The 26395-nt window shown below is 34.0% G+C and overlaps 1 protein-coding gene across 10 annotated transcripts; it reads right to left on the bottom strand.

Moving 5' to 3' along the window:
* Positions 1 to 824: 824 nt before the first annotated feature.
* Positions 825 to 25663, bottom strand: rump (rumpelstiltskin). 10 transcript variants are annotated; one of them, XR_010558071.1, is made up of 17 exons: positions 25465 to 25663; positions 25236 to 25384; positions 24063 to 24274; positions 23831 to 23985; positions 23496 to 23708; positions 18323 to 18476; positions 18064 to 18216; positions 17874 to 17954; positions 17427 to 17489; positions 15999 to 16133; positions 13079 to 13156; positions 12425 to 12474; positions 10020 to 10155; positions 6346 to 6406; positions 1728 to 1840; positions 1309 to 1434; positions 1183 to 1226 (listed from the first exon to the last, which is right to left on the bottom strand). XR_010558071.1 is itself a non-coding variant. In XM_065359503.1 (15 exons), exons 2-14 carry the CDS (start codon positions 25265 to 25267, stop codon positions 6351 to 6353), a joined length of 1518 nt encoding a protein of 505 aa, XP_065215575.1. In that variant the 5' UTR covers positions 25268 to 25384; positions 25465 to 25662; the 3' UTR covers positions 5083 to 5746; positions 6346 to 6350. The 10 variants fall into 10 exon arrangements, 8 of the variants coding, with proteins under 8 accessions (XP_065215578.1, XP_065215581.1, XP_065215575.1 ...); XR_010558070.1 differs by lacking the exon at positions 1728 to 1840; XM_065359503.1 differs by lacking the exons at positions 1183 to 1226; positions 1309 to 1434; positions 1728 to 1840 and adding an exon at positions 5083 to 5746 and having other exon boundaries at positions 25465 to 25662.
* Positions 25664 to 26395: the final 732 nt, after the last annotated feature.

Genomic DNA, 26395 nt, shown 5'->3' with positions numbered 1-26395 from the left:
CTGGGTGTCAAAGCACAAAGTTTATAAAACAGTAACCTAAATCTAGCTATCTTTTTCAGCTCGTAAAATTGCGAATTTCTCGGTTTTCTCCAAGAATACTTTTGTGAATTTTAAAACATTTAGTACTATTGGAAATAGAATGAAATTTTCTACAATTTTCGGCCATAAAAGAATATGGCCGTCGAGGTAGTTCAAAAGTTATTGAGCGTCACAGTTCAGAGTAGGTATTCATAAAATTTTGCTTGGATATGAAATAAAGACTCGCTATTTTTGGAATATTCCTACAAAATAGGCTAAATTTTCTGAATTGTCTTTTAAATGATAGTGGAAATACTATTTTTAATATTTCCGTGAATAAAGATAATAATGATAGGTAGATCATTAATTCATAATCATACTTACTTGAAATGAAACTGAACAGCAGATTTTAATTTCAAATAGGTAGCTATAAAATTCACTCTGAAATACCAACTCGTCAAAGATTTCAAAATTCAAATCAAAAATCAAAATTAACAAACAATAAGTATTTTTTCATATTTTTATGCCATCTTTTTTTTGTTCAGTTTCAACTTTTAAGCTTCAACTTAAAATTTTAGCAACTTTCAATTTTCATTGGATTACAAAACAAAAAAAAAACAAAAAAAATAATTTTGCAACTTGCGTTTGGCTCAACTAGGTGACCTCAACAAGTCAATCCAACAAAATTAACTATCAAGGTTATTTAGATTCGATTTCAGATCCAAGAAAGCAGGACAGTGAAAAAAATGTCAAACAAGTCATAAATGGCATACCTATCGACCAAAGTACATAAAATAAACGAGAAATAGATCATAAACATTTATACTTATTCCAATATTTCCACAAATAAATAAATTACATTCACAATAAATTCGTAGCAATTGACTTCAACAGACCATCATCAAACATACGAAATTCTCGATTCACAAAATACACAATTCAAAAAAACATAAAGTAGGAACATCAAATCAAATTACAACCAGATTCTTGAAACTGTATAGCAGATCGTCACATAAAACACGTACCATTCCCGTTCCAAAAAATAACATCAAATAAATACGAAGAATAATCCATATCTCAAAATATAATTTTCAATTTTCATCGTCACGAATCAATTCCATCTTCACGATAACGGGTTCAGCCACAATTTCGCATCGTTTTTGGAAACATCCATAAAAGAAAACGCGACTCGTTGGTCATTCAAAAATCTAGAATAAAACAAATCAATCGCTATAATCACCGATACTCTCGAGCAAAAAACACACAAGTGATTGAAAAACACAAGCTCACCTTGAAAACTTTTTTTTGTTTTTTAAGATCATCGATTGAACAAGAGGTGACCTCCGGTGTTATTTTTCTTGATCCGAAATTATTCTTCGATTTCAGGTCCGCAAAAGCAGGCGATCCAAGGACTTCCTGTCACACGAATGGAAAAATACACTTAATATGATTTTTAATAATAAAATTCAACACGCTAACATTCTAATTATACTAAGACAGGTGCCTGCGTACAAGATAAAAAAAAAAGTTGCAGGGTATAGCAATACGACAGATATAATGCCAACGAAAACACAACCTACGTAGAATCATCACCGAAATTAAAACCATTTTACAAACGACCCAAGTTGAAGAATATAACACACCCGAAGATTCGTAAAATAATACCTTAAAAATAAAGAGAGAACATATAAGTATAGATGTATAGGTACCGTAAAACCTCGACGAATATCCACTGATTTAATCCGAATCTCAAGTCATCAACCTCATCGAGCCATTTGTGTAACAATATCGCAAGTTCAATTCGTCAAACACAATACAAAGACTGAAAAACCAAACCAACAATATTACACATTTATATCCATCGACAGCAGACTAAAATACGTCCTATTACAGCTATCAAGCGCCGCCGAAAACACCGACAACTAAATCCTAATACCTACCTAAAATATCAAAGTACGAGAATAGACAGCAAAAAAAAATGCTAAGAAGCATTATAGGTATAAACAAACACACATACATAATTGAATACTCATCATTATATAGCTTCTTTTTGATACCAATACCAACATTACCACCAGAATTAGGATGGGAAAATCGTAGCTAGTTTACTTCATCTTCGATCGTCAGTATATTCGTTGATCGTTGAAGAAATGCTAGAAAAACACCATAACAAATCCCCACAACACGAACAACTCGAATGAGAATCTACATCAAGTGCCCTATTATAACGATCGTTCAGTTCAGATCACAACCGGCAATCCAACAATACAAATAGGTATTCAAAGACCACAAAACAAAACCGTATAAAATACAATTATGTACGATGCTATACTAAACCTTGAAATTCCTTCGAATTCTTATTAGATAAAAGTTAAAAACACCCAAAACCCAAAATTAATCATATTATAAACAACTATAACATCGCATACAAGTATCCCACGCCAAAAGCTACCCAAGTTGAACTTTCTCCAAACTCTAACGAGGAACATGTAAACGTTAAAATAACATAATAATAATATACAAAAAACATAATTACGATAAACCAACTCACAATCCGTAGAATTTTTCTACAAAACATCGCTGTAACCAATCAGTAATTGCTTCGAATAAAATCCTCTTCGATGGATTTTCAAACAACATAAAACTAAACAATACGAAGAAACAAGAAGCAAAAGATGAATGATCTCAGACTGATAAGTTCCAAATACGATCAAAAGCAAGGAATAAAGACTACAATTCATCGAAAAAGAATCACCATACAACATTCGTGGTAAACGCCTGACTACCGTAATGATCACCTCTATCGAAACCGAGTGTAATAAAAATTACCCAATATATATTTTAAATCGTAGACAGAAATTAAAACAGTATTTATTCGCATAATGTATCAACTCATGCACATTATACATATACACATCAGCACCCTAGTTAATATTGTAAATCAACTTGATCGAAAGAGTAAACTCAATTACTAAGTAAACCAATCACATACGAATGAGTCTCTAGTAAAACTTATCTCATCATTTACTCAATCGCCAAGTCGAAACCCTTTCTTAACATTATATAAGACACCATCCATCCCTTTCGAAAACTGTAGTACGTACCAAATTATCACGAGAACAGCTCCAATCCTCGAATTACGTAGGCATTAAATAATATTACAAAATATTACACATTATAACCCCATCGAAGTAGATAAGTATAATAGCCACGATGCATCCAAATACTAAACAAATCAATACATATAAGAAGCTGAATCAACATAATAAAACGTTACATTACATACAACAATCAACATCACAGCCTCATCAACTTCTTAGGTAAGTATTTCTCAACGCAATACTCAGTACTTTTACTTACCAACTTGATCACCATTGTCTTGATATTAGCACCAGAAAAAAAAAAGAGAAAGAGCCGTCGATATTCACCACATTGAGATGTTCTGAGAACTCAAACAAAACATTGGGTACATAATCTAAAGTCATCAACAACCTTTATACATACTTAGTTACGGAATTAGGTACCTTGAAATTTCGTGGTTTTCAGCACAGCTACAAATATTCGAATGGGAAAAAATCACACTATTTGTTTTCACTTTTCACAAACGAACATACTAAATTCAAATGATCCATTTGAATTATTTGCCCTGGGTAAAATGAACTAAGGTGCCTAACCAAGGATTGAGTACAGGATAATGAACTTGATATATGAAATTATGGATCATATTCTGGCTTCTACAGGAAGACGAAATTGCTTAGCGTGCGTCTATAGAGAAAATTTTCATACTACGTTTGCGAACACACGTTCTAAATTTTAAGATTTTCAACAAGCAGAAATTTTAAACCATAAGCCAGAAATTCCGAAGCTGACTTGACTCGAGAAAGCTTCAAATCGATCTCAAAGGCAAAGGTTTGAAGTGTGATAACTACCAAAGAACGTGGGGAGGGATTAAACACAACCAGTCCTAACTCCTAACATTTTTTGAATACGCCATCCCTACAGTCCACATTTCAGATTACTTCGAGAGCAACGAGACTTGAAAATTCGAGTCTTACGTAACCTTTGAATCAAATAGCGTGGAACCAACTCCTTATAAAAAAATATTCACTGATCAGCGTTCCCTGAAAAACTCGAAATCTGATCTAACTGACGTAGAAATCGAAAACTTGTTAAATCTACCCCAACTTACGACTTCCTGAATTGAATGATAGTTTCATTTCAAGTTTCGAGAGAGACTCGAGTAGATTTTTGAAATTTCTAGTTGCCAAAAAAAAAAAAAAATACCATAAACAGGATGAAAATGTGAAATTCAGCACTAATAGGTTCAAATACATCGTCTTTGAGACTCTTCTGATCGGTTAACCCCAAATTTCTCTCATAGTTCAATTCAATTTAATCAAATTCTCCACTGGTTATTTAGAAGAAAAAAAATCCTTGTTTACGAACGCATCCGATGAAATACAATTCTCAAAAATGCATGCCAAAATCAATCCAACAGGATCACCAAACCAGAGTATCAGAGTTCATAAAATCAGAATTACTAATGCTGACCCTTCTTATTCTAATTTCTTTTCACAAATAATTCCACCAAAGAGATCGTTTGATTCAATGTTTTAACACACCAAGTATCCAAATCACAATAAATTACCCACAATCCAGCTTGAAACTGGATTTTACAACCAACGAAATACTAAGAATCCCTTCGTAGTAGAATTTCTGTAATTGTCAAACGAAATGATCAATACAAACAGCGAATCCCCGAAAAAAAGTTACATTCGTTGTCAGATAAATTACCATTAAATTAATATAGAGAATTGGACAGGGAGAAAAGGAAACAGGATACGAAAATACATTTGGATAAAACCATTTTTACAGAACCGATCATCTAACGACTAACCTTCTTTTTCATTTGCAGAGACTAGAGACCAAGTCAGAGATAATGACTTAATCTAATTTCACAATAATGAAGTTAGACATTTTTCAATATTAAAATTATTAGTCTTACGAAATGAAATGAATTATCAGGCTTCTTGTTACCAACGCATGAACTAATAAAACAAAAGGTTACTTCGAGCGTAATTTTAATATTCGACTTTTAAGAACCGTAATTAATATCTACACACCTAAATTACCAGTAAGTACCACGTTTCTATTTCATCAAAACTACTCGATAAATTCCATTCGACTAAGGTAAAAAACGTAAAATAAACATGAATGTTATCAATACAAAAATGCATGTATTTGTTGAACAAAAAAAAAATCAAATCCTGACCAAAACACAAGGCAATGAAATAATCGGGTTTTTGTAGTTTAAAAATCAAATTAATCGCATACGTATGTACCAATTCAGAAAATAATGAGCGTGATCATAGATGAGAGAAAAAAACGATACCGTTTTTATGTCACAGACACAAATTACGACCAAAAAAAAAAAAAAAGCATTATACGTAGGTACGATAAAACCTAAAATTAAGAATACTCTTAAAAATTAAGGGGGAAAAAAAACAACTCTTCGCCAATCAAGAATTCCAAAATAAGCGCAACTGATATGTCCGAGAAAAATGAGACAGACAAGAATCAAATTTCGCAATTGGCGAGCAAAAAAATAACAACACTGATGGATAGTCCAGATTTACGAATAAAAAAATTTACATGCACTGTTTCGTATCGATGGAATTAATACGATGAAAAATATGATCGATCTTCAGTTAAATAGTAGTTGGAGCAACTGCGTAAGAAAACAAAAAAACAAAAACACCGTTGTGTGAATATTAAAAACAGCGTTAGGTACCGTAAACAAATAATGTCTAAAATGTGTCATTTAAATATCCCTCATTCAAATTCTTATCAACGCTCGAATGAAGATCCAGATTATATTACAGATGTGTACCTACACGTAAAATATTCCATGGCCAAAAAAAAAAAAATAATAACCACGCATAAATACGCTCAAATGAAGATCTAGATTATATTACAGATGTACCTACTCGTAAAATATTCCATGTCCAAAAAAAATAAAAAATAAATAACCACGCATGAATAATTTTTCAAACCAAATCAATGAATCGCGAACGATTTGAAAGCTTCACGGTTTTCAAATCATTTTCCGTAAAATAATAATTACAGCTGTCATAATTTTGTAGCCTGAATATGACAACAATAGGAAAAATACCCAAAATACACGTCACATAAAATAGAAAAAATACATAACATGTTTCACAATGGATTTCGTATAAAATATTCAAATTTGACATTCAGTTTTGGAAAAACATAAACCGCAATTCCGCGATGTATCTAGAGAATTCGCTTATATTTTAAACACCTTACCCTTCTTAATACAAGCGAACATCGATTATTCGACCATCCACTCTTGATCTGTCCAGCAAAGCTATCATTTGGTATTAAGGAAACGTTCTATGAACATAATGAAAATGCTGAAAAGCAAACTAACAATGTTCGTACAACAGAAATTCCAACACTAGAGAATATACGTACGTATTATTCAAAAGTGTAAAACACCAGTTTCCATTCAAAAGGAGAAAATTTGGGCGAATTTTTAGAATTTCATTTTTTTTTTTCGTATTAAAAACAGTCGATTTTTTTTGTAGTAAAGTAAAAAAGAGTAGAATTTTTTAATGGCACAAATTTTCGGGCGATTGATAAAGTTCTTCCATGTAGAACGTACGAAAGAACCATTCGAAGTGTCCACCTTTGATCTGAAGGGGAATGCGATTTTCGATGAAACCCCAATAACCAAAATTTCAATCGAGCTGATTGATTTTTCGAATTTTCTTCTGATTAATTTTGGAATATCAAAAAACGACAATTTTTTTCTCTCTCTCAAATGTAGCTGATACTTTTTCTGCAAAAATTATATGAAAAACAATAATTCTGAAGCTGATATAGATTTACCAAATCAAACCCCACGCGCTTTTTCGCACCGGTACCAAGCCTGAATAAGTTTTTATAAAAATTCGGCCAATATTCACTATTCAACGAGTCGAAAATTCGAATGAAGCACAAACTTTTCAAGTGAAAAAGAACTAAATCATAAACAAAATCACAGAACGGGAAGTTTCGAACTAAGACGCAGTAAAGTAGGTTAGTCGGTATTTATATTTCAATATTCCCGAATTTACCTCAAAATTTTGCATATCTTACTCCTCAAGGAGGAGGGGGGATGTGAGAAGCATTCATATTTTGGTTTGTCATTTCAATCATAACTTTTCTAATTATTCAGATATTAAAAAAAAATTCATACAAAAATTGTAGAGCATTGAAATAAAAACAGATTTTTTCGTCATTACAAAGAGAAGAAAGGAGGGCTTGGCGTTTGAAAAAACGTAAATTTTCGACATATTTTTTTTTTTTTCAAAAAAACGTATAGTCTTCGAGCCCACTTAAAGATGAATTGCACCCCCCCCCCCGCCGTCGATCCTCCGGGACAACTTTTTTCTTAAAGGGAGAGTCCTAAGGAACATTTCTAGCCCTTGTACTAAAAAAAAAATGACCAAGAAAGCTGAAATTTGAGATACACCCTACTTTCGACATACCAAATCGATTGGAAACTGTTTCAAACCGTTTTGAGCAGTTCTGGAGCCTCCAGCAGATTTTTGAAACTCGAGATTTCCACAAAATTTCACCAAAATGCAGTTGGAAAGCTGAAATTTATTCTGCAAACTAGTTTCAATACGCTACGAAGTCAACTGCAGGTGGATTTTAAGTCGTCTTGGAGCCTCCGGCGACTTTTTGAAAATTACTGGAACCTCCATCAGATTTTTGAAACTTGAAATTCCCGCAACATTTTATCAAACTGAGTTGGCAAGCTGAACTTTACTTCGCCAACTAATTTCAAAACGATATAAAGTCGACTACAAAAGGTTTAAAATGGTTTTGAAGCTTCCAGCTACTTTTTGGAAATTTCAATTTTCCAAAAAACACCATACGGCCTCTCAAAAAGTGGCTGGAGACTCTAAAACGACATAAAATCCACCAGCAGACGACTTCGTAGCGTATTAAAATTAGTTTGCAGAATGAATTTTGACTTTCCATCTCCGTTTGATGAAACTTTTAGGAAATTTAAACTTTCAAAAAGTCGCTGGAGGCTCCAAAGCGACTTTTAAATTCACCTGCAGTACTTCGTAGCGTATTGAAATTAGTTTTTAGAATAAATTTCAGCTTTACAACTCCAATTTGATGGAATTTTGTGGACATTTTGACTTTCAAAAATCTGCTGGGGGCTCCAGAACTGCTCAAAACGGTTTGAAACAGTTTCCAATCGATTCGGCATGTCGAAAATAGGATGTCCCATATTTCAGATTTCTTGGTCAATTTGGTAAAATTTTGATTTTTTCCCTCATTTTTGGCCTAAATTTGATTTTTAAAAATTCACTAAAAATCGAAAAACGCACTTTAGCACTTGAAATTTTGACAGGTGATAAATTTTTGCTTGATCTTCCGATCTACCTTTGTACAGTTTGTAAAATTTTGTGCAAGTCCTATGTTGGAACGCAAAATCTTCGATTTCAGCTGACCTGTCAATCAAAATGGCCGCCATTTTGTAAGTAGGGCCACTTTTTTTTAGTACAAGGGCTAGAAATGTTCCTTAGGACTCTCCCTCAAGAAGAAAGTTGTACCGAAGGATCGACGGGGAGGGGGGGGGTGCAATTCATCCTTAAGTGGGCTCCCCGACTAGTAACTTTGGTGATTAAAAATTCAGAAAAGTAACCAACCAAAAAAGTTACTACTTATTCACAAAAAAATCGTATGTACTCGTATTTTAAAAAAATCACAAAAAACTGAAAAATGTCGATTAAAAATGTAGAAAAACGACTTTTTGGTAATTATACTGTCACACAAAGGTACTTTATCAAAATTTTTGTCCAAAAAGTGAGACTATTTTGCAATTTTTGACATAAAAGTCTGCATTTTATGCAATATCTGAAAAAAGCGACATTTTGACCATTCAAGCAACAAGCATAGGCGAGACTTTCAAACAATTATTGGAAAAATATTGACTTGTAGAATTTTTATGCAAAAAATCGAAAGTTTCCGGTGATTTTTGGTAGGGTATGTTTTGGTAAGAAAAAAAACAACAAGATTTTTCAGAAATTTGGTAAAAATTTAGAATTTTTCTCAACTTTTGGCAAAAAGCAAGAATTTTTGGAAATTATTGACAGACAAAAAAGTGATACTTTTTTTTGGAACTTTTTGGAAAATATTGACAGAAAACGAGACTCAAGATAATTTTAGCAAAAAAAGCAAGCCTCTTTGGCTATTCATGGCGAAAGATTTCAGGGAAATTTTTGGCAAGAGAAAGATACTTTTTTACATTTTTTGTTTCATCCCCCCCCTCCTGTTTATGGAATAGAGAGCTCATAATTTCATTTTTTTACCTACTCTGCGTCAAATTTCGGTCTTGTAAGGACAAGGCTCCAGAATGGTTGGAAAATGATGGAATATTATTCAAAGGAGTCGATATTTAGCTTAAAAATTAATTCTCAAAATAAAAAACACAAATTTCTCGAAATTGTCGTTTTTGGTTTTAGAGATGGTGAAAAAAAAGTCGAGAGGATTTTGACCAAATTCAAGGAGACCTACATTTCGATTCGAAGAGTCGCCCCAAAAAAAATGCCCGCTCCAAAGGTGGTCCTGGCGAGGGATATGCGATCTTAAAGAGGGAGCATTTTCTTGCGTGTTTTTTTTTTTTTTTTTTTTTCAAAGAACATCACCTCGTTCAATTTAAATCATAATCCTGCATCTTTATCAGGTCTCCCCTTCTAAAAATCCACAACACCGAAAAACCGTGAAATAGAAAGATCCCTTTAAAAAAATACTTGCATGGAATTCGAAAAACAATTCAACCCGTTGTTCGCCGCACACATAGCACCTTTAAAATTTAAAATACCTTAAAACTAGTCCAGCAGCGAGCTATTGTAAGCTAAACATTTTTTAAAATATTTATTCTCTAGGTTTCGACCTTTGGTTCGAAAAAAGGATACACACCGCACGCTCAGCATCACGTTCGGAACCGTACCGAATGATTCCTACGTCTTTGCCCTTCATTTCGGCGTATTTAATGTCACCAACGTCGCTAAACTTATCGCGTAACATCTTCCACGTTGTATTCGGTGGTAACTGAAATCAAAAGTATCATAGGCGTGCCGAATTCGCGATCGCACAACATATACGTGTTCAACTTGAAACTCATACCTAACCCACTCGGTTGGCATAGTTTCGAATAAAATCCAAATTACATACATTGATGAAATACTCCGAAAACGAAGAAAAAATCGGGTAACGGACCTGTTTGAGGAATCTTAATCGATGACTGATGGATTTTTTTTCTCCAAAAATCCGACAATTTTCCACCAAATGAATCTTCTATACTCGGTACCAACCCAGAGTGTCTACTAAAATCAAAAAAGCGAATTTCTCGCCTTTTTCTTGCTTTTTTCTTGCTTCCAAAAATGAAATTTCTTACCCCTCTTCATATTTACGCATAGATAATCTTCGCTAACCTCTCTAACCCCCCCCCCTCCCAACAAAATTTCTCAAAAATTTATTCTTCAAAGCAGAGAAGTGAATTAATTTCTCAAATGAAAAAATAGTAATAAAAAAACGTGATAAAAACAAATGCTGAGGCAAGTCTACTGAAATGAATTCAATTCTATGATGAAAACAGCAACAAAATAAGTAAACTGTCATTTGCCAACAAAAAATTGTTATTTTTCTGACAAAAATCAAAATTTTAACTTGCTGAATACCAGTGACATATACAATTACAGGATCAAACCAGGAAAGAGCTTAGGTACATATATTTTTATTTGTGATTGAGGGGGGAGCAAAATCAGAATTTTAGACACGAAAAATCGACATTTTAGGTAGGTAGTTTTCAGAAAACCCTTCACAATTGAATGATTATTTTATCGAAATGAAGATAGAATTACTGCTCGAGCGAAGCGAGAGCGAAAATTTGTTGAAAAAATTGGTGTGAAAACGAAAAAACGACCATTTTGTATGCTTTATTTTACATTTTCATCGGAGCACAATATGTATCAACAATTTTGAAAAGTTAGTCGTTCTGTTCAGAAAATGAAAAATTTGCACTTTTCAAATATGTAGTTTGGGTATTACCAGGAAATGAAAAATTTCCTATTTAATTTTCGAAGTCTTAAAATTTTTGAAATGAGTATCTTGAATAGCCCGAGCGAAGCGAGGGCAAAATTTTTGGAAAATTTTTTAATTCGAAAAAGTAGAACAACATCAATTTTAACAAAATAAAAACTTGAGATTTTGGTGGGATAACTTCAGTTTTTCAGAGATTTTTGATGTAAATTCTTGGAAATTTTCTTGCTTTTCGAAGGAATTTCTATACTATTTTCTAACTTTCTTGCCACCCATGTGAATTTCTCGCCTTTTTCTAACTTTCTTGCCTTTTTCTTGCCAGTAGACACTCTGCAACCGAGGAGAGAGAACAAAAAAATACCTACGCATTTATTCCGCCGCACTCGAGACGAAGCGAAGGCGAAATTGTCGAAAAATTTACACAGCAGAAGACAACGAAAGATGTTCAAAAGTACGAAACATCGAATCAATAGATTATTTTATCGTGTACCATATCTCAATTCTCAATTGCCAATTTCAACTAAGTATATTCACGATGAAAACTTCCCGACAGAAAACAAAACGACCACGTCATCGTTACAGTTGACTGAAGAAAAAAATTCAAATACGAAGACAAAAATTAATACTTCAAGATACCAAAAAAAAAAAAAAAAAACGCATCTTCGAGGAATTGATTTCTTCTTGGACTTGGATCATCGATATTCACCAAAAAACATACGGAAAAAAATCCATTAATGAATCATTTCAATACGAATAAAATTTCCAATACGTATTCACAAGAACATCCAAAGATGGTACCGAGAATTAAAATCAAGTTATCCCAGGAGCCTCAGTCACGTATTCTTCTAGCAAAACTTCGAGCAAGACACGAAGTACTACCACACTGAAATGTGACTCAAATGATCATATTATTTCACGGCTAAAAAAACAACGTGATCATTCGAAGTAAGAAAAGCTGAAACGTTACCCCATGAACAAGGAAATACACAATACAAATACAATTATAAGAATATTACAGTAAATAATGTCAAAGTACGCGATATTGCGCGAAATGATGAAAAATGCAAAAACGCATCAAAATCCAATTGCAGGAAAGTTCTGAAAATTGAAACTAACAGCTGGACTGCTACTGATGGATGAGGCTTAGCAAAAATTGAGAACTTTCCAAAAAAAAAAAGAAAAAAGATTTCCTCGAAACACACCAATCATAAAGAATTCCTTCAAACAATGACCAACGAATAAATGCAAACCGACGCATCAAATTATTTCAAGTACTCACGTTACTGATCATGACCGTATCAGAATGTCTCAAAGAACCAACGCCGCTACCTGAAAACAGAAATGGAAACAATTTAGAACATCGAACAATTTGCAAAATAAACTTTCATAGACATAATTTAGATTAATACAAACAAAATATATATATATTATGTAAATACATCCTGCGTTTCTTCAACACCAACTGGCACTGGCATACTTAGTACTTTATAACTTATTACTACTAATGAAATCCAACGTTCAAACTACCAATATAACTGGTGTTCTTATTTGATTCGGAAAATCAACAAAAATACAAACAACAATCGTGAAAAATGTTGTAAAATTATTATTACATACGCTGCTCCACAGTCCAACTTCAAAACTTAAGGAATTTCGAGAAACAAAAATATTGATTTCATAATTTCGAGGGCTAGGATCTTGTTCAGTTTCTCCCTGAATTTTGAGGTTGAACTGTAGGTAAATGTATGCAATATGATGATTCGCCGAAACCAATTAGAACTAGTAGGTATCTTTTTATTCATCAAAGAACGATATTTTTTAATAGCAGACTCTCATAAAAAAAAAAAATAAAAATAAAATAATACATAGCACCAAGAATTGCGCATGAAAAAGCTTAATCTAGTTTCAAAACAGAAATTTATCATGTCGATACCTGTATTGTGATAGTCGAAATCGTATTTATTGACAGAACTATGTAGAACAGCGGATAATGCATCGAAATCGTGCGACCCTGAAAACGTTCAGAAACACCGATAAAAATCACATCACGTGAAATTTATGTAAAACAGATTATTTTCAAAACGAAGTTCTGAGCTGAGATTCTAACAATGAAGGTATCCCAACTGCAGAAAACTTTTACGAGTAGAACCAGACAATGCTAAATCGAAACAGCATGCAAGGATTCAAAGTTTCAGGCGCCAAAGCGCTCTTATATTGAATTTCGACGAATTTTCGATAATCAATAACCTAAAAATGGAAAGAACCAACATTTCACCAAATAAACCTATAAAACTGAAATTTGGCATATATTCAATACTTGACCCCCCTCGAATCAATTGTAAATGGTTTCGAGCAGTTTAGAGCAATTCTGGAGCCTCCAGCAGATATTGAGAAGTTGAAATTTCCACGAAATTGATTTTGAAAAATTGACGTGTAATCGATCAAATGGGTCACTAAAATGCACTGTGAACGGGTTTACAGGTGCTCAAGTTCAATTTCCACAGATTTCAAGTACAACATTAATTTTCAAAATCCCACCCAAAAAAAAAAACATGACTTTAATAACCAAAAAAGCTCACAATTTTTTGACAATTTTCAGCTGCAAAGTAAAGTAAAGATTTTTGCTATTTTCGTCAAAAAAACGTGACTTGAGAATAATTTTTGAAAAAAAGTAAGACCTTGAATTTTTTTGCAAAAACACAAGCTATATTCACAATCATAAGTGTTGTTGCAAAGCGAGAATTTTTTGCATTTTTTGGCAAACAGCAATTTGACAATTTCAACAATTTCAACATTATTGGGGAAAAACTGATACTTTTGATTTCGAAATTTTTTGGCAAATACCTAAGTGAAGCTTTTGGTTTTTTTTTTGGGGGGGGGAGGGAAGGGAGAGTAATAATAAAATGCAAAAATGCTACAATTTTGCAAAAATCAACAATTTTCGAGAATGAAGAGATTGCCTTTTTTTTTCGAAGTGAGATTTGTTCTATTTGTAACTATTTGGTAAAAAAATAAGACTCTTCGATTGCTATAAAAAGCTACAATTTTTGACAATAAGCAAGTTGCAAGAAAATCGAGAATTTTTTTACAGTTTTTGGTAAAAAACAAAAGACTGACGAACGACAATTTTGGCAAAATGACAATGCACAAATTTTTGGAAATTAATTAAGAAAAACGCCTTCTTAGACTTATGGACACTAAAACTGTATTATTTTTTTTTTCGATTTGCAAGTGGTTCGGTCTCATCAAGAACATCGGGGAGGGGGGGTATATATAGAGTCCTCCAGAGCAAAAATTTAATCGTCTCGGAGTTCCAAGTTGACCCGAGTCGTCTCATAAGGGAATCTCTTGAGGTGTCACCCTTCGATTTAAACGGGGTCTAGATTTTTGGAAAAAGCATGATCTAAAACCACCAAAACCAAATTTTCAGCTGCCCAACTTCATTTTTCGATTTTTGGCAAACGTTTGAAAATTTAAAATTGACTGTTTTTGGTGATTTTATGCTAAGCACGTACTTGATCAGTAAAAATGACCAAAATAAGTCCTAAAAATGATATTAATTCCACAAATCCACATTTCACCACTTCCAGCAATTCTCATCTGGAGCCTTCAGCGCAATTTTTCAATTTCTCTAGTATTTCGAATGTGTCCCAGAAGGCATGAGAAATGGCGAAATTCGCTCCGGGGGGGGGGGGGTTAGTTCTGGACGAAATACATCGATTCGCGCAAATTTCAAAAATTTCCTCGCACACGAGAAATTTTTGATTTTTTGGATAAAAAAGTTGGTCAAAAAACCACTCTTGAGGTGTCACTCCCAAAATCGACTCAAATGTGGATATCAAACCCGTTAAACGGGTTGAGTATAACGCACAACTCAATTTTTAGCTGCCCAACTTCATATTATTCACGGTTTCTGGAGTAAATTCAAAAATCGCGCTGGAGGCTCCAGAATGACTGGAAATGGCAAAATTTGCCCTCGTGGGGTTAGTTCTGGACGAAATACAGCGATTCGCGCAAATTTCAAAAATTTCCTCGCACACGAGAAATTTTTGATTTTTTGAATATGCATTTTTAATATGAAAAAAGCTGGTCGAAAAACCACTATTGGAGGTGTCACTCCCGAAATCGGCTCTAATGTGAATAAACTCGTTAAACAGGTCGAGTATAACTCACAACTCGATTTTTAACTGGCCAACTTCATATTCATGCCTTCTAGAACCTGGAGCATATTAAAAATTCTGAAGAAATTGAAAAATCGCGCTAGAGGCTCCAGAACGGCTGAAAATGGTGAAATTTGGATTTTGAAAATCAGTATTAGTTTTAGGGCTTATTTTGATCATTTTCACTGGTCAAGTACGTACTTTTTTTTCTAAGAAAAAGCATAACTCACCAAAAACCAGTCAATTTCGAATTTTCAAACGTTCGCCAAAAATCGAAAAATGAAGCTGGACAGCTGAAAATTTGGTTTTGGGGGCTTTAGAGCATGCTTTTTCCAAAAATCGCGGTTCCGTTCAAATTGAAAGGTGACACCTCAAAAGGTTCCCTTGTCAGTATAAGGAGTCTTCAATCACGATCAAAAATCGGAGAAGCCCTTCTTATTTTTAATTTTTTTTCCAATTGTAGCGATTCCCATCCCAACTGGGGACCGACTTACCATTTTCAGCTTGCTATGATGTTTCATTTAGGAAATTTTTCCTCATCAGCGCACATTATCGGAGACCATTAGGAAGAAAATCGGAGCAAGAATCGATTTTACCAATTGGTCAGACCCTTCATCGGCCAAACACCATACTTAAAACTACTCAACAACTACATAGAAAATATTATGTAAAATGACTGTTCAACAAACTAACCTGAGACGAAACCTCTCGTGCCATTTGTAGAACTGTTCAAATTCAACCCGGAACCAAATGGAGTGGACGCGGCCGCAAGTCCGGCTAGATCCGCTGCTGTAGCATTATTAATCAAACTCGAGCCAACCATTTCCACTGCAATAATAAACTATTAATGAGAAAACAAAATCCTACCTACGTGTCTTCGAATTACACAGCCAGACGCAATAATTATTACTAGGCACAATTGGCATAATTTTTCTACAATACGATAATGGCGCGATGTGCGTTTCGTTACAACACACGCAATAAGGCAAATTAATTTTTCAATTAGGCATAAATAAATATATCGAAGCATTAGTATTTCAGCTTATCTACATCCATTCCATTTCAAACGGATGAGAATTACTATTCCAATAGTACCCGATGAAATAAACAAAAAACTTGCAATATATTTTACTCGTTCGTTCGTAGGTATTATTTTACGAGACGAAAAATTCATTTTGCAATTGTTTTTTCAAGGGCCACCTACATCAAAAGAGATTAATTCCGACATTGTTTGCCAAAATAAGGTGATATGAGAGGTTGACTTTTCAATTTATCAATACCACAAGTTTGATTTTCTTAATTTTTTTTTTTCAATTAGAGGTAAAGAACTCGTAAAAAACGTTTAATATATTTTGTTTATTGTATTAGGCCTATTGTAAAATAATATGGGGGTATTTACAATATTACTCAACATAATATGTATTAGAGGACGAACACATTATCATCCAATGATCAACGATCAACGACACCAATTAATGGGCCAAGATCTGTAAATAAAGAATGATGGGTTGAATAATGTAAGTACAAAAACTATATTCTTTGATGGGAATAAAGCGTTAAATAAACGGAATACACGCAATGGGTGATTACACATTTTAAAAAAAGGAAACTATGCGCTGTACATGAATAGGAAACCGATGTGCGAAAGGAACACACAAAAACGATTCGATAAAAAATGGTAAATAAAAAAAATAAGGCTCTTTATTCCTTAACTCCAGCATCCAAGAATCAATACAGATACTAACGAAAAACAATCGAATGATAACAACGTGAAGGTCCGATAAATCAGATGCGATAATATGCTGGAAGTAGAGAAGAACAGAATATGAAGAAAATTCGAATCTTATCCTATATACGAGAACAAACATAAACCCAACAAATCGAACGAATTCTCGAAAACGACCTCAAGTTTTTTGTTCATCTTGACGAGTACTACGTGGTACGCAAATTTAAAACAAACGAGCTCAGCGAAGAATTACATGCAAAACGCACATTCGCGCATATCATGCGATGTAATGTACTATATCTTGTACAACGTAGTATGTACGAATGTACGATTATAAAGATTTTGGGTGAACGTATTCGGGTATTTATTATTACTACACTTTACTACCAACGTACATTGTCGTCGTGTCAGCGAGTTATCCAACAAACGGTTATCTAGTTGCTGACTCAAACTTCCAGCTAGAAAACAATACAACGAGATTATAGTCGAAAGTACACAAAAAAACACCGCCATGAAACATGAGGTATCACAAAAAAAAAAAAAAAAATCAATAACAATGCGAATTATAGATACTCCGTCAAAAGCCTAGCTCTGCCTTGACTGACATTCAGAAAAATCTGCGCTAGCGCAGAGTAGTCCTTCGAACTAGCTCAACACGAAGGAAACCAAACCACACACGCACACACACCACACACTCGACACTCTCAGCACACGCTCAGGAGACAAATTTTCCATTAATTAACGAGACATATGAGAAGACAATGAGGCATAGTTACGCTGATGACGCTGTAAATACAAAAAACATTCATTATTCGGATACGTAATATCCAACATTGCATCACCTAAGGCTGCTAAAGCGTTCGATGGCGAAGATATGCCACTAGATGGGCGTACGGTGGATAGATTCAATGTTGGTAAATTTCCTACGAAGAGACAAAAAAAAACACAACAAATTATTATTATGCACATTCGCGTATAAAAAATGTTGATGGCGATACCGCGAGTGCATCGACAGAAGTACAAAATACCCACTGGCGACATCAGTTAACGGAGCTCCATTCGCTCCCAAACCCATTCCAACGGCTTTCAAACCTTCGGGTAATTTTAACGGGCCATCGCGTTCGTTTGATTTATCCATCCTGACGTTGATTCGTCTATCGTATAAGACTTGGTTGTGTAACATAGCTTCAAAGTGTTCAACATTAAGGATAAATTAGTATCGGTCTTCAAAATTACAACAACAACAAAACAACAAACAAACAAACAAACAAACAAATAAAATAAAGCTTACAAATCGCTTGGACAGCTTCGACTGGGTGCTCGAATTCAACAGTACCGAATCCGCGACTTTTACCATCTTTGTCGGTGAGTAAATCCACTCCAACCACTCGACCAGCCAATTTGAATACGTCGCGTAATTTCTTTTCGTTTACTACGTAGTCGAGCTGAAAAGGTCACACGTTTTGCAGCTCATCGATACACGGTAATGGATTAAACAAGCAAGATGAAGTGTAATACGAGATTTTTCATTGTGAAATTGAAAAATCTCGTGAGAAAAATAAATTGAAAAAATGAAGATCGAATTGTAATGATACGTTAACTAATAATTTTCTAACTGATCAAAGATCATTGATCCCTTGAACTGAAGGCGTCGTATTCGATTTTTATTCAAAATGAGTAAATGACTTCTTGTCATAAAAAAGGATCACTACAGAATAGTATCAATTTTTTAGCGAGGGAATATCAGATTCTGGGAAAGAAAAAAAACATGTACAATCATTTCTCTAAGAACATTGTTCAATCACTCAAAAGACAGGTGTTCTAACCAACAGTAGATGGCCAGATGGGCAATGTTTCTTTCGTACTTCTCAAAAAAAAATAAATAAGAAAAATGGGACTCTTTCTCAAAAAAAAAAGTTCTAAAAATTTTCAAGACTTGTATGTAGGTATACTTACTTAGTTACTCACTTACTCAATTATTTCAAAAAAAAAAAAAAAAAAAACTTTAGTAACCATAAAAGCTTGAAAAAGTAACAGTAACCCAACAAGTGACAAATCGCGAGAAAAATATTTTAATGCAAAAAAAAAAAAAAAAACAAAACCGTACAACTTTTGAAACGTTTTGATTTTCAATTTTAAAAAGTTGGAACTATTTTGAACTTTTTTGGATTTTTGGCAACAAAGTGAGAATTTTTGCAAGTTTTGGCAAAAAAGCGAAACTTTGACAATCTTAACGAAAGGAAGGCTTTCGGGCATTTTCTCACAAAAAAATGAGACTTTTATGGAATTTCTGGAAAAAAGTGATATTTTGAAATTTATGGCAAAAAGCAGACTTTGACAATTTTAGCAACATTAAACAGCGCTTTTTAGGGTTACTGGTATTAAAGTAATACTTTTGGAAATTTCTGGCAGAAAAGCGGGACTATTTGGTAATTTTTTTTTGGGGGGGGGAGGGGGGAATGAAAATTTTCACCAGTTTTACTAAAAGGGATCAATTGTTGAGGAATATTAGGTATTAGTAGAGACATCACATCGCAATTTTTTTTCAAAAAGCACGATTTTTTCGCATTTCTAGGTAAATGAATTAGATTAGTTGTTGATTTTTGGCACTTCTAACACTAAAAAACAAGACTTTTCAATCGCTAAAAACTAAAAATCTAAGAATTCAAAAAAAAAAATTTTTATAGTAATTTTGCCAAGAACAAGCACTTTTTAGCAATTTCTGACGTCACGTAAGGAAGTCGAATTTCACGAGGCACGACGTTAGACTCGTCATAGTCAACTGTTTTTGATCAAAAAATGATAAAAGAGAAGATTATTACTTATAGGTATGTGAAAACAAGGCAGTTTCGAACGTTTTATACCTACAAAGTGATACGTGCTTGTCTGGTGACTTTCAAAAGTGAAAAAAGTAACCAAAAAAGTGGCTTTTCTATCAATTCCGGCGCTCAGGAGAGTTGAATAATACGAACGAGAGCGAAGTGTTCAGCGAGAGCTGAAATTGCATGATGGGATATTTAAAAAAAAAAGAAGTTTTAAATAGGAAAAAATTGATTAATAGAATAATGAGCCAACACTTCTCCCCCCCCCCCGACCTCGAAGGTCTCACGCCAGTTCACTCAGTTGCCGAACAATTAGGACTTCTAACAGAATGATTTTTCAATAATGTTTCGGTGTTTCTGGATTGGTGTGGAAGGAGGGGGGGGGGGTAATTGACGACAAAATTGTTTTATTTTCATAGAAAATTACAAAAAATAATAAATTCTAAAAGTAAAAGAGGCTTAGGACTGGACAGAAATGTTTTTCAAATATGTACTTCAATGAGCAGAAGGAAGGGTCGAATCAAAATTCATTCAAACCAAAGTTTTCAACTTTCAAAGAGAACCAGTAAGAGAAAAAAAATCAAAATTCTGAAAGAAGAGAATGAACATAGCAATTTACGAAACATCAACCCGAGCTGTCCATTTTCTAATCCTTCTTCTTCTTTTTTATTGTCGGTGGGAGAGGGAGGGAGGAGAGTGCTTCAAAACCTACATAAATGGAATTTTGTTTTGAGTAGCAGAACTTCTGGGCGGTGATGCTTGAAATTCGTAATCGGCTTTATCAGTGTGATCGGTCGTAATGAAAATTTTGACGAAAACAGCGTGAACTGTCGTATTGGGAAACTGCTATGCTTGAAAAGTTGATAATAATGATAAATTTTTTTTTGAGAAATTGTTGGCTGCTTGAAATGAAACTGGAGTGGCAAATTTTTTCATATCTATATCTCGTTCTACGTTTTTTAAAATGTATATTAGAAATTTTAAATTCAAATTGAATTGCATCTGATCGCGTATTGAAAATGAAATTAATTGAAAATCCAATGAAAATGGACAAAGATCGAATTAGATTAGAAAACTTTTACATTTTTTACTCGTAAGTAACCATGTAATTTTCATTTTTGGACTCAAAATTCCACAATCATTACGATACCTTACGCTCATTACGATTTTCAAGCATTGCAAACCAAAAAAAAATAACTACCGATGAGGCCAATTACGATCGATTGCGATTTTCAAGCATCACCGCCCTGTAACTGAAATTTTAATTGGTTTTACCTCTATAAATGAAATTCCTTCCCTTCTTACCTCTTTAACTGAAACATTTATCATAACAGCACCTCTATAAGAGTGTCAAAATTTTTCCCACTGAAGGCGTGGAAATCAATTTGGGGAGCTACATAAAAATTGTGGTCTATTCTCGATCTATTCAACAAGTTCATCCACATTTGATCTGATTTTCAAACGAGCACATCAAGGACATTTTTTTCAACCAGTATTCTCCACTTATCATTAATGATAATTTATATTGACTTGAAAAAACAAAAATCTCCATAACTGGAATCCTAATTTGTTCAACTTTTATAGGTGAACCCTTAATTTAGTGGAAAACCTGTATAAGTGGAAAAAATCCGTTTCCACTTATCCAGGTTCTACTGTATCGAATTCACTCAATTAGAAATCCTGTTTAAAACCAACGACCCTACATAAATCATTTCAAATGTTTATTTTCTGTCGTTTTACAAAAATTCAAACTTGACCCGAAAGTGGAGTTTTATTTTTCATTTTCTTGCTTTTAGGTACATTGTTTTTAATTTTTCAAATCGATTGATTGAACAGTCAATTTCAGGAAAAATCTTGGAAAAAAGTTCCAACGAGGGAGGTTCCAATACCAGTGAATTTTTTTTCACCGAATTGAGAAAAATTGATGGAGCATCCAAGCCAAGAATACCTCAACCTCAACAGGCAAAATTTGATCAAACTGAAGTATGTGAACAGCTGCAGTAAAAAGTCGATCCTTTCTTTCGGCCTTCCCATGAATTAGTTGCAGATTCAAACTGTTTTAGAGTCTTCAGTGAAGTTGATACGAATAAAAGTAGATATAATAATTATTATTTTTTTTAGATGTGAAAAAAGGGGAGTATTCTTATTTAATTCCAAATGAAAAAAGAGACAGTGTGCATTACAGTAAGAGCTTACACGGGATTTCAATAAATTCGTTTCTACCTCCGATTTCATTTTTTAAACCGAAGTTACCACAGCTTTGATTTTTTCGATAGGTAGTGTGTTAGACAAATGTCGAGAAATTCAGGAGCAGTGACACGTTCCAACAAATATCAACAATCACCGAACATTACCAACATGACCAAATTCATAGCTGACAAATAACACATCAGTTTTATTGCCCAGATCACTCGTAAATATGTAGTAAAAATTAACGAACGAGATGAGTACAAAATATCCCAATTTTTCACAGTAAAATTGACACAGAATGTCTGTCTGGAGTTGAAACGTAGTAAATTGAAATACCAGATTGCACCGTTTGAAGCCGAGGTTGAACGATTCTTATTCCTAACTTCAAATTAAATTAAATTAAATTTTCAACATTGAACAAATCAATAAAGATTATTTTCTCGAGGAAGTCAGCTGAACCACGCATTGATTGATTATTTTAGGTCAAAATTTCTCCGAAAAATAAACGTAATCTTTCGAATGATAGCGAATGAATTTGATACCCGAAAACAATGTTTTCCAACAACAGCAACACGCATAGATAGGTACATATCGAGGCGCATGAAAGTTGCATAATTATTCTTTTTTACCAACACTAAAAATCAGAAATCAAAGTCGACTCGAATTTGCACAATACTTCCCAAATCGCCAAAGTTGCTAAAAAAAATTAAGAATCTTTAACGAAATCGATCAAATTTCATTAGTCAGCTCTCAAATTTACAACGTCAACTGCAATTTTTTTCAAAACTCTACTTACACATTATGATGACAACTCTGATCCATTTCTATTAGAATCTGGCCCCATTTCGAGTTGAATAAATCTCAATTCGATCAATTTCCATTCGAGCTTTTCCATAAATGCGTTGCCTAAGAGCGAAAGAGTGCCTCGAGCATGCTCAAAAAAGGCACGAAAAGTGAGAGAAATCATTCTGCACTGGCTACAACACTGAATGAAGTAAACGATGAACCTTTTCATATTTCGGAACTCAAGATGTGTGGTAATCACATGGCAAGAAAAAGGCACGAGGCGAGGCATTCTTTCGCTTTTAGTCGATTTGCGAGTACACATTTTTAATTCACTAATGAGGTAGACTTTGATAACAGAGAAACCGAACAAATGAGGCCAAAAGATCGAAAATATGGAGATTACATAATCTGTCCAATAAACAACTTGTCTCGAAATGTAACAGGGTGGAAGGTTAATCGAGTTATCATCATGTATGTAGATTAATACCCTAAACGACGATGTTGCAAAAAAAATATAAAAGTAAAAATAGATCTTTCAACGCCTAAAAAACGAGTCAATTACTGGGAAAGCAATTGCTGAATACTAATCAAGATCTACCATCGATCAACATTTTCTCAATATACACGTTCATTAATTGAAATACTAATTAGTTGTAGAACACTTACATTGGCAACAAATACTTTATTAATCAGTGGTCCGTTAATATTCAAGGATTCTAAGAACTGAGGAGACAAGCCGTAGGTATTTCCCCATTTGTTCGCATTAGACGAATTGCCTACATCGGTCCATTGGTTACGACTGGCACCACCGCCACTATTGACAGAACGACCTCCGAATCCTAGAGGACGACCTTGTTTGTCACGTTCAACATTGGTATCCTAAACAGCAGCGATAACATGTTGAATGCGGAATACATGCACGAATATTTTCATAAAGATAAAACCAGCAAATCAGCGATATCACGGTTCCATATTTTTTTAAAAACAACAATAATGTATACCTCTTTAACGACCAACTTTCGCCCTTTCAAATCATACCGGTGCATTTTTTCGACAGCTATTTGAGCCGAGTCGATGTTCTCAAACTCCACAATACCGCAACCTCTCGGTTTATCGTTTTCGTCGACAAACAGTTCAACATATGAGACCTCGCCGACTGTAAGCAATCGTAGTAATAAGGATGAAGAATTGGTCCCTACTACGCTGAATAGCGAGTCACGAACGCGGTTTTACCTTCTTTTCGAAACAGATCTTTCAAGTCTTGCCAGCGATATTCGTAAGGTATATTAGACACGTATACTCTTCTTTCCAACGCATTTTTTCGGTTTCGACTACCCAAAGGGCTTCGTTCTCTCTGATTCGCTGATGCTTTCTGCGTCGATCGTTCGGTACGCCGGTTTCGGTCTCTTTCTCGACTTTCACGGCCTCCTTCGCCGGAGCTTTTACTGAAATTATAAAACCACATGTAACCTAGGCAAACCGAAGTGCAGAAACTTCGATTTTGGCAACGTATCATTTCCTTCATCAAATATGAGTAACGCAGGATCAAAAATTATCATTCATCCTAACCCATATCCAACACAGGCGAACAATGGAACCAAAATTTTACAAAAAAATCGCACCCAAAACATGTTATGAACTGACCACAAATCGACGACAAATCCCAACAACAAACAGCTTATACAAATACAAAACCAAAATTGTGACTGTTGCAAATTCAAAATCGATTACAAATGTTGTCGTTTCATTCGGCATTTGTATACGTTGCACTGCTGAGATTTACACGCACATTTACTTACGATCATGAATTAAAGGTGCGTTCATGATTGTCCATAACTCTTACGGCCTGTTACAGAAAAGTAAAAATTTTTTTACTTTTCTGTAATTTTCTTTGTTCTTTTCTGTAAAACAAAAAGTTACAGTTACGGACAACGTGAACTACGCCATAAGAATTCTTGTATTTTACTTTTCCGTATCAGACCGTAACTTTTATTACGGTTGATTACGGACAATCATGAACGCAGCTTAATACTCGTAATAGAAAATGTAACTAAAATATCGTCGGTTTAAAACTGTAGAAATCATGCAACATACAAGACCTAATTCAGGAAACAACGAGCCTATAACCCTGAAATTACTCAAACTACCCGATTAAAAACAAAAAGAAATTTACAAGCGAATCGAGACTCTTCGAGAAACTGAACATCTCACGAGGAAAAACAAATCAGATACAACGTATTTCGACAATCAAACAACATCATAAGTATGTGTGCGTAAACGTACAGGAGTACAAAATACCCGATGAAACAACAAGTGAATTTGTAACAATCATGAAATTAAAACGTTCACTATTCCAATATAACAAAGCCATACGTAAAAGAAAAACTACATATAAGGAACACTTACGCAGCAAATTCATTCTTCAGAAATACGCTCATACTCAAACGATGAATAGCTTTTCGACAAAATCAAATTCAACGATTCAATACAAGAACAAGTGATAAATCAACCGTTAAAAATCAATCGCCACCAAGTCACGATTGAGTTTGATCAACCTAAGATATTACTTCGAAATTATTACGTGACAGAAGAGCACGATGATATCGAAATATTGCAATTAGATTTCAAGGCTTACCTGCTGGGCATGTCGCGGAGATGTTGAATAAAATTTGAATTTCGGTAATTCTCAAGTTGATGGAGGATTTCTTTAAATTATTGATACCGTAAATCCATCGACGACTTGATTGAACGAAAAGTTTTTAGCAATAGCAATTACCAATTACAACGCCATTAACCAAGTTTCGTAAAACACAAACACCAACTAGAGTTGTTGAAATATCGAAAACTATCGATAACTATCGATAAATTCACTATTGATAAGTTATCGATAACTTTTTACGTTATCGACCTTTTAAGGTCGATAACGTAAATTTTTTTTATGCAGATAAAGCCTGAAAAATCGGTGAAAAACCAGTGTTGCCAGGTGCTGAGGCAATGAAGTCGCCCATTTTCTCGCTTCAAAGCCCCAAAAAACGCCAAAAATGAAGAAATTTAAGCGCCCAACACATAAATTAGGCGTTTTCAAGGGGTCGTGCTAGATTCACCGACTCCCAGTCCAAAAGAGTCGATTCATTTTGATTCATGATTCTTTTCATGACTCTTCAATCCGGCTCACTCTCTCAACTTTTTTTTGCTTGATAAGTTGATTGATAAACGATAATTAATTAATTAAATAAATAATTAATTAATTGATCATACTTTATTTTTACGTCCCATAATATTGATTTTCCTTATAAAGCAATACCCATCGTTGGAGAATAAATATTTTTACGTTTTAGCCTTTTAGGGCATATTTTGGCATTTTTTAGGGAATATTTCAGCGCCTATTTAGGGTTTCTTAGGGAAAGAATATCTGAGCTCTGATTATAAAATAAGTAGTTGTTGACTTTTTCCTGGAAAAAATGTCCAGAAGTTCCAACAATTAATTCAACGAAATGGCAAATGGATTTCAGTTTTCAACTCGTCGTAATTCATAATTGTTGTATGAATGATTATTGATTATTTAG

This window comes from Planococcus citri, chromosome 3, assembly GCF_950023065.1.
Source record: "Planococcus citri chromosome 3, ihPlaCitr1.1, whole genome shotgun sequence".
Taxonomy (NCBI): Eukaryota; Metazoa; Arthropoda; class Insecta; order Hemiptera; family Pseudococcidae; genus Planococcus; species Planococcus citri.
This window is presented reverse-complemented; position numbering and strand designations above follow the sequence as displayed.

What these genes read in the sequence shown, in the direction of transcription:
- rump (XM_065359503.1), bottom strand. Translation starts at nt 25,267, where the DNA reads ATGAGCGTATTTCTGAAGAATGAATTTGCTGC. An exon ending in CGAAGCTGTCCAAGCGATTT is followed by an intron (nt 18,217 to 18,322) that starts GTAAGCTTTATT and finishes AACACTTTGAAG; the next exon opens with CTATGTTACACAACCAAGTC. An exon ending in TCCGTTAACTGATGTCGCCA is followed by an intron (nt 17,955 to 18,063) that starts GTGGGTATTTTG and finishes GTCTCTTCGTAG; the next exon opens with GAAATTTACCAACATTGAAT.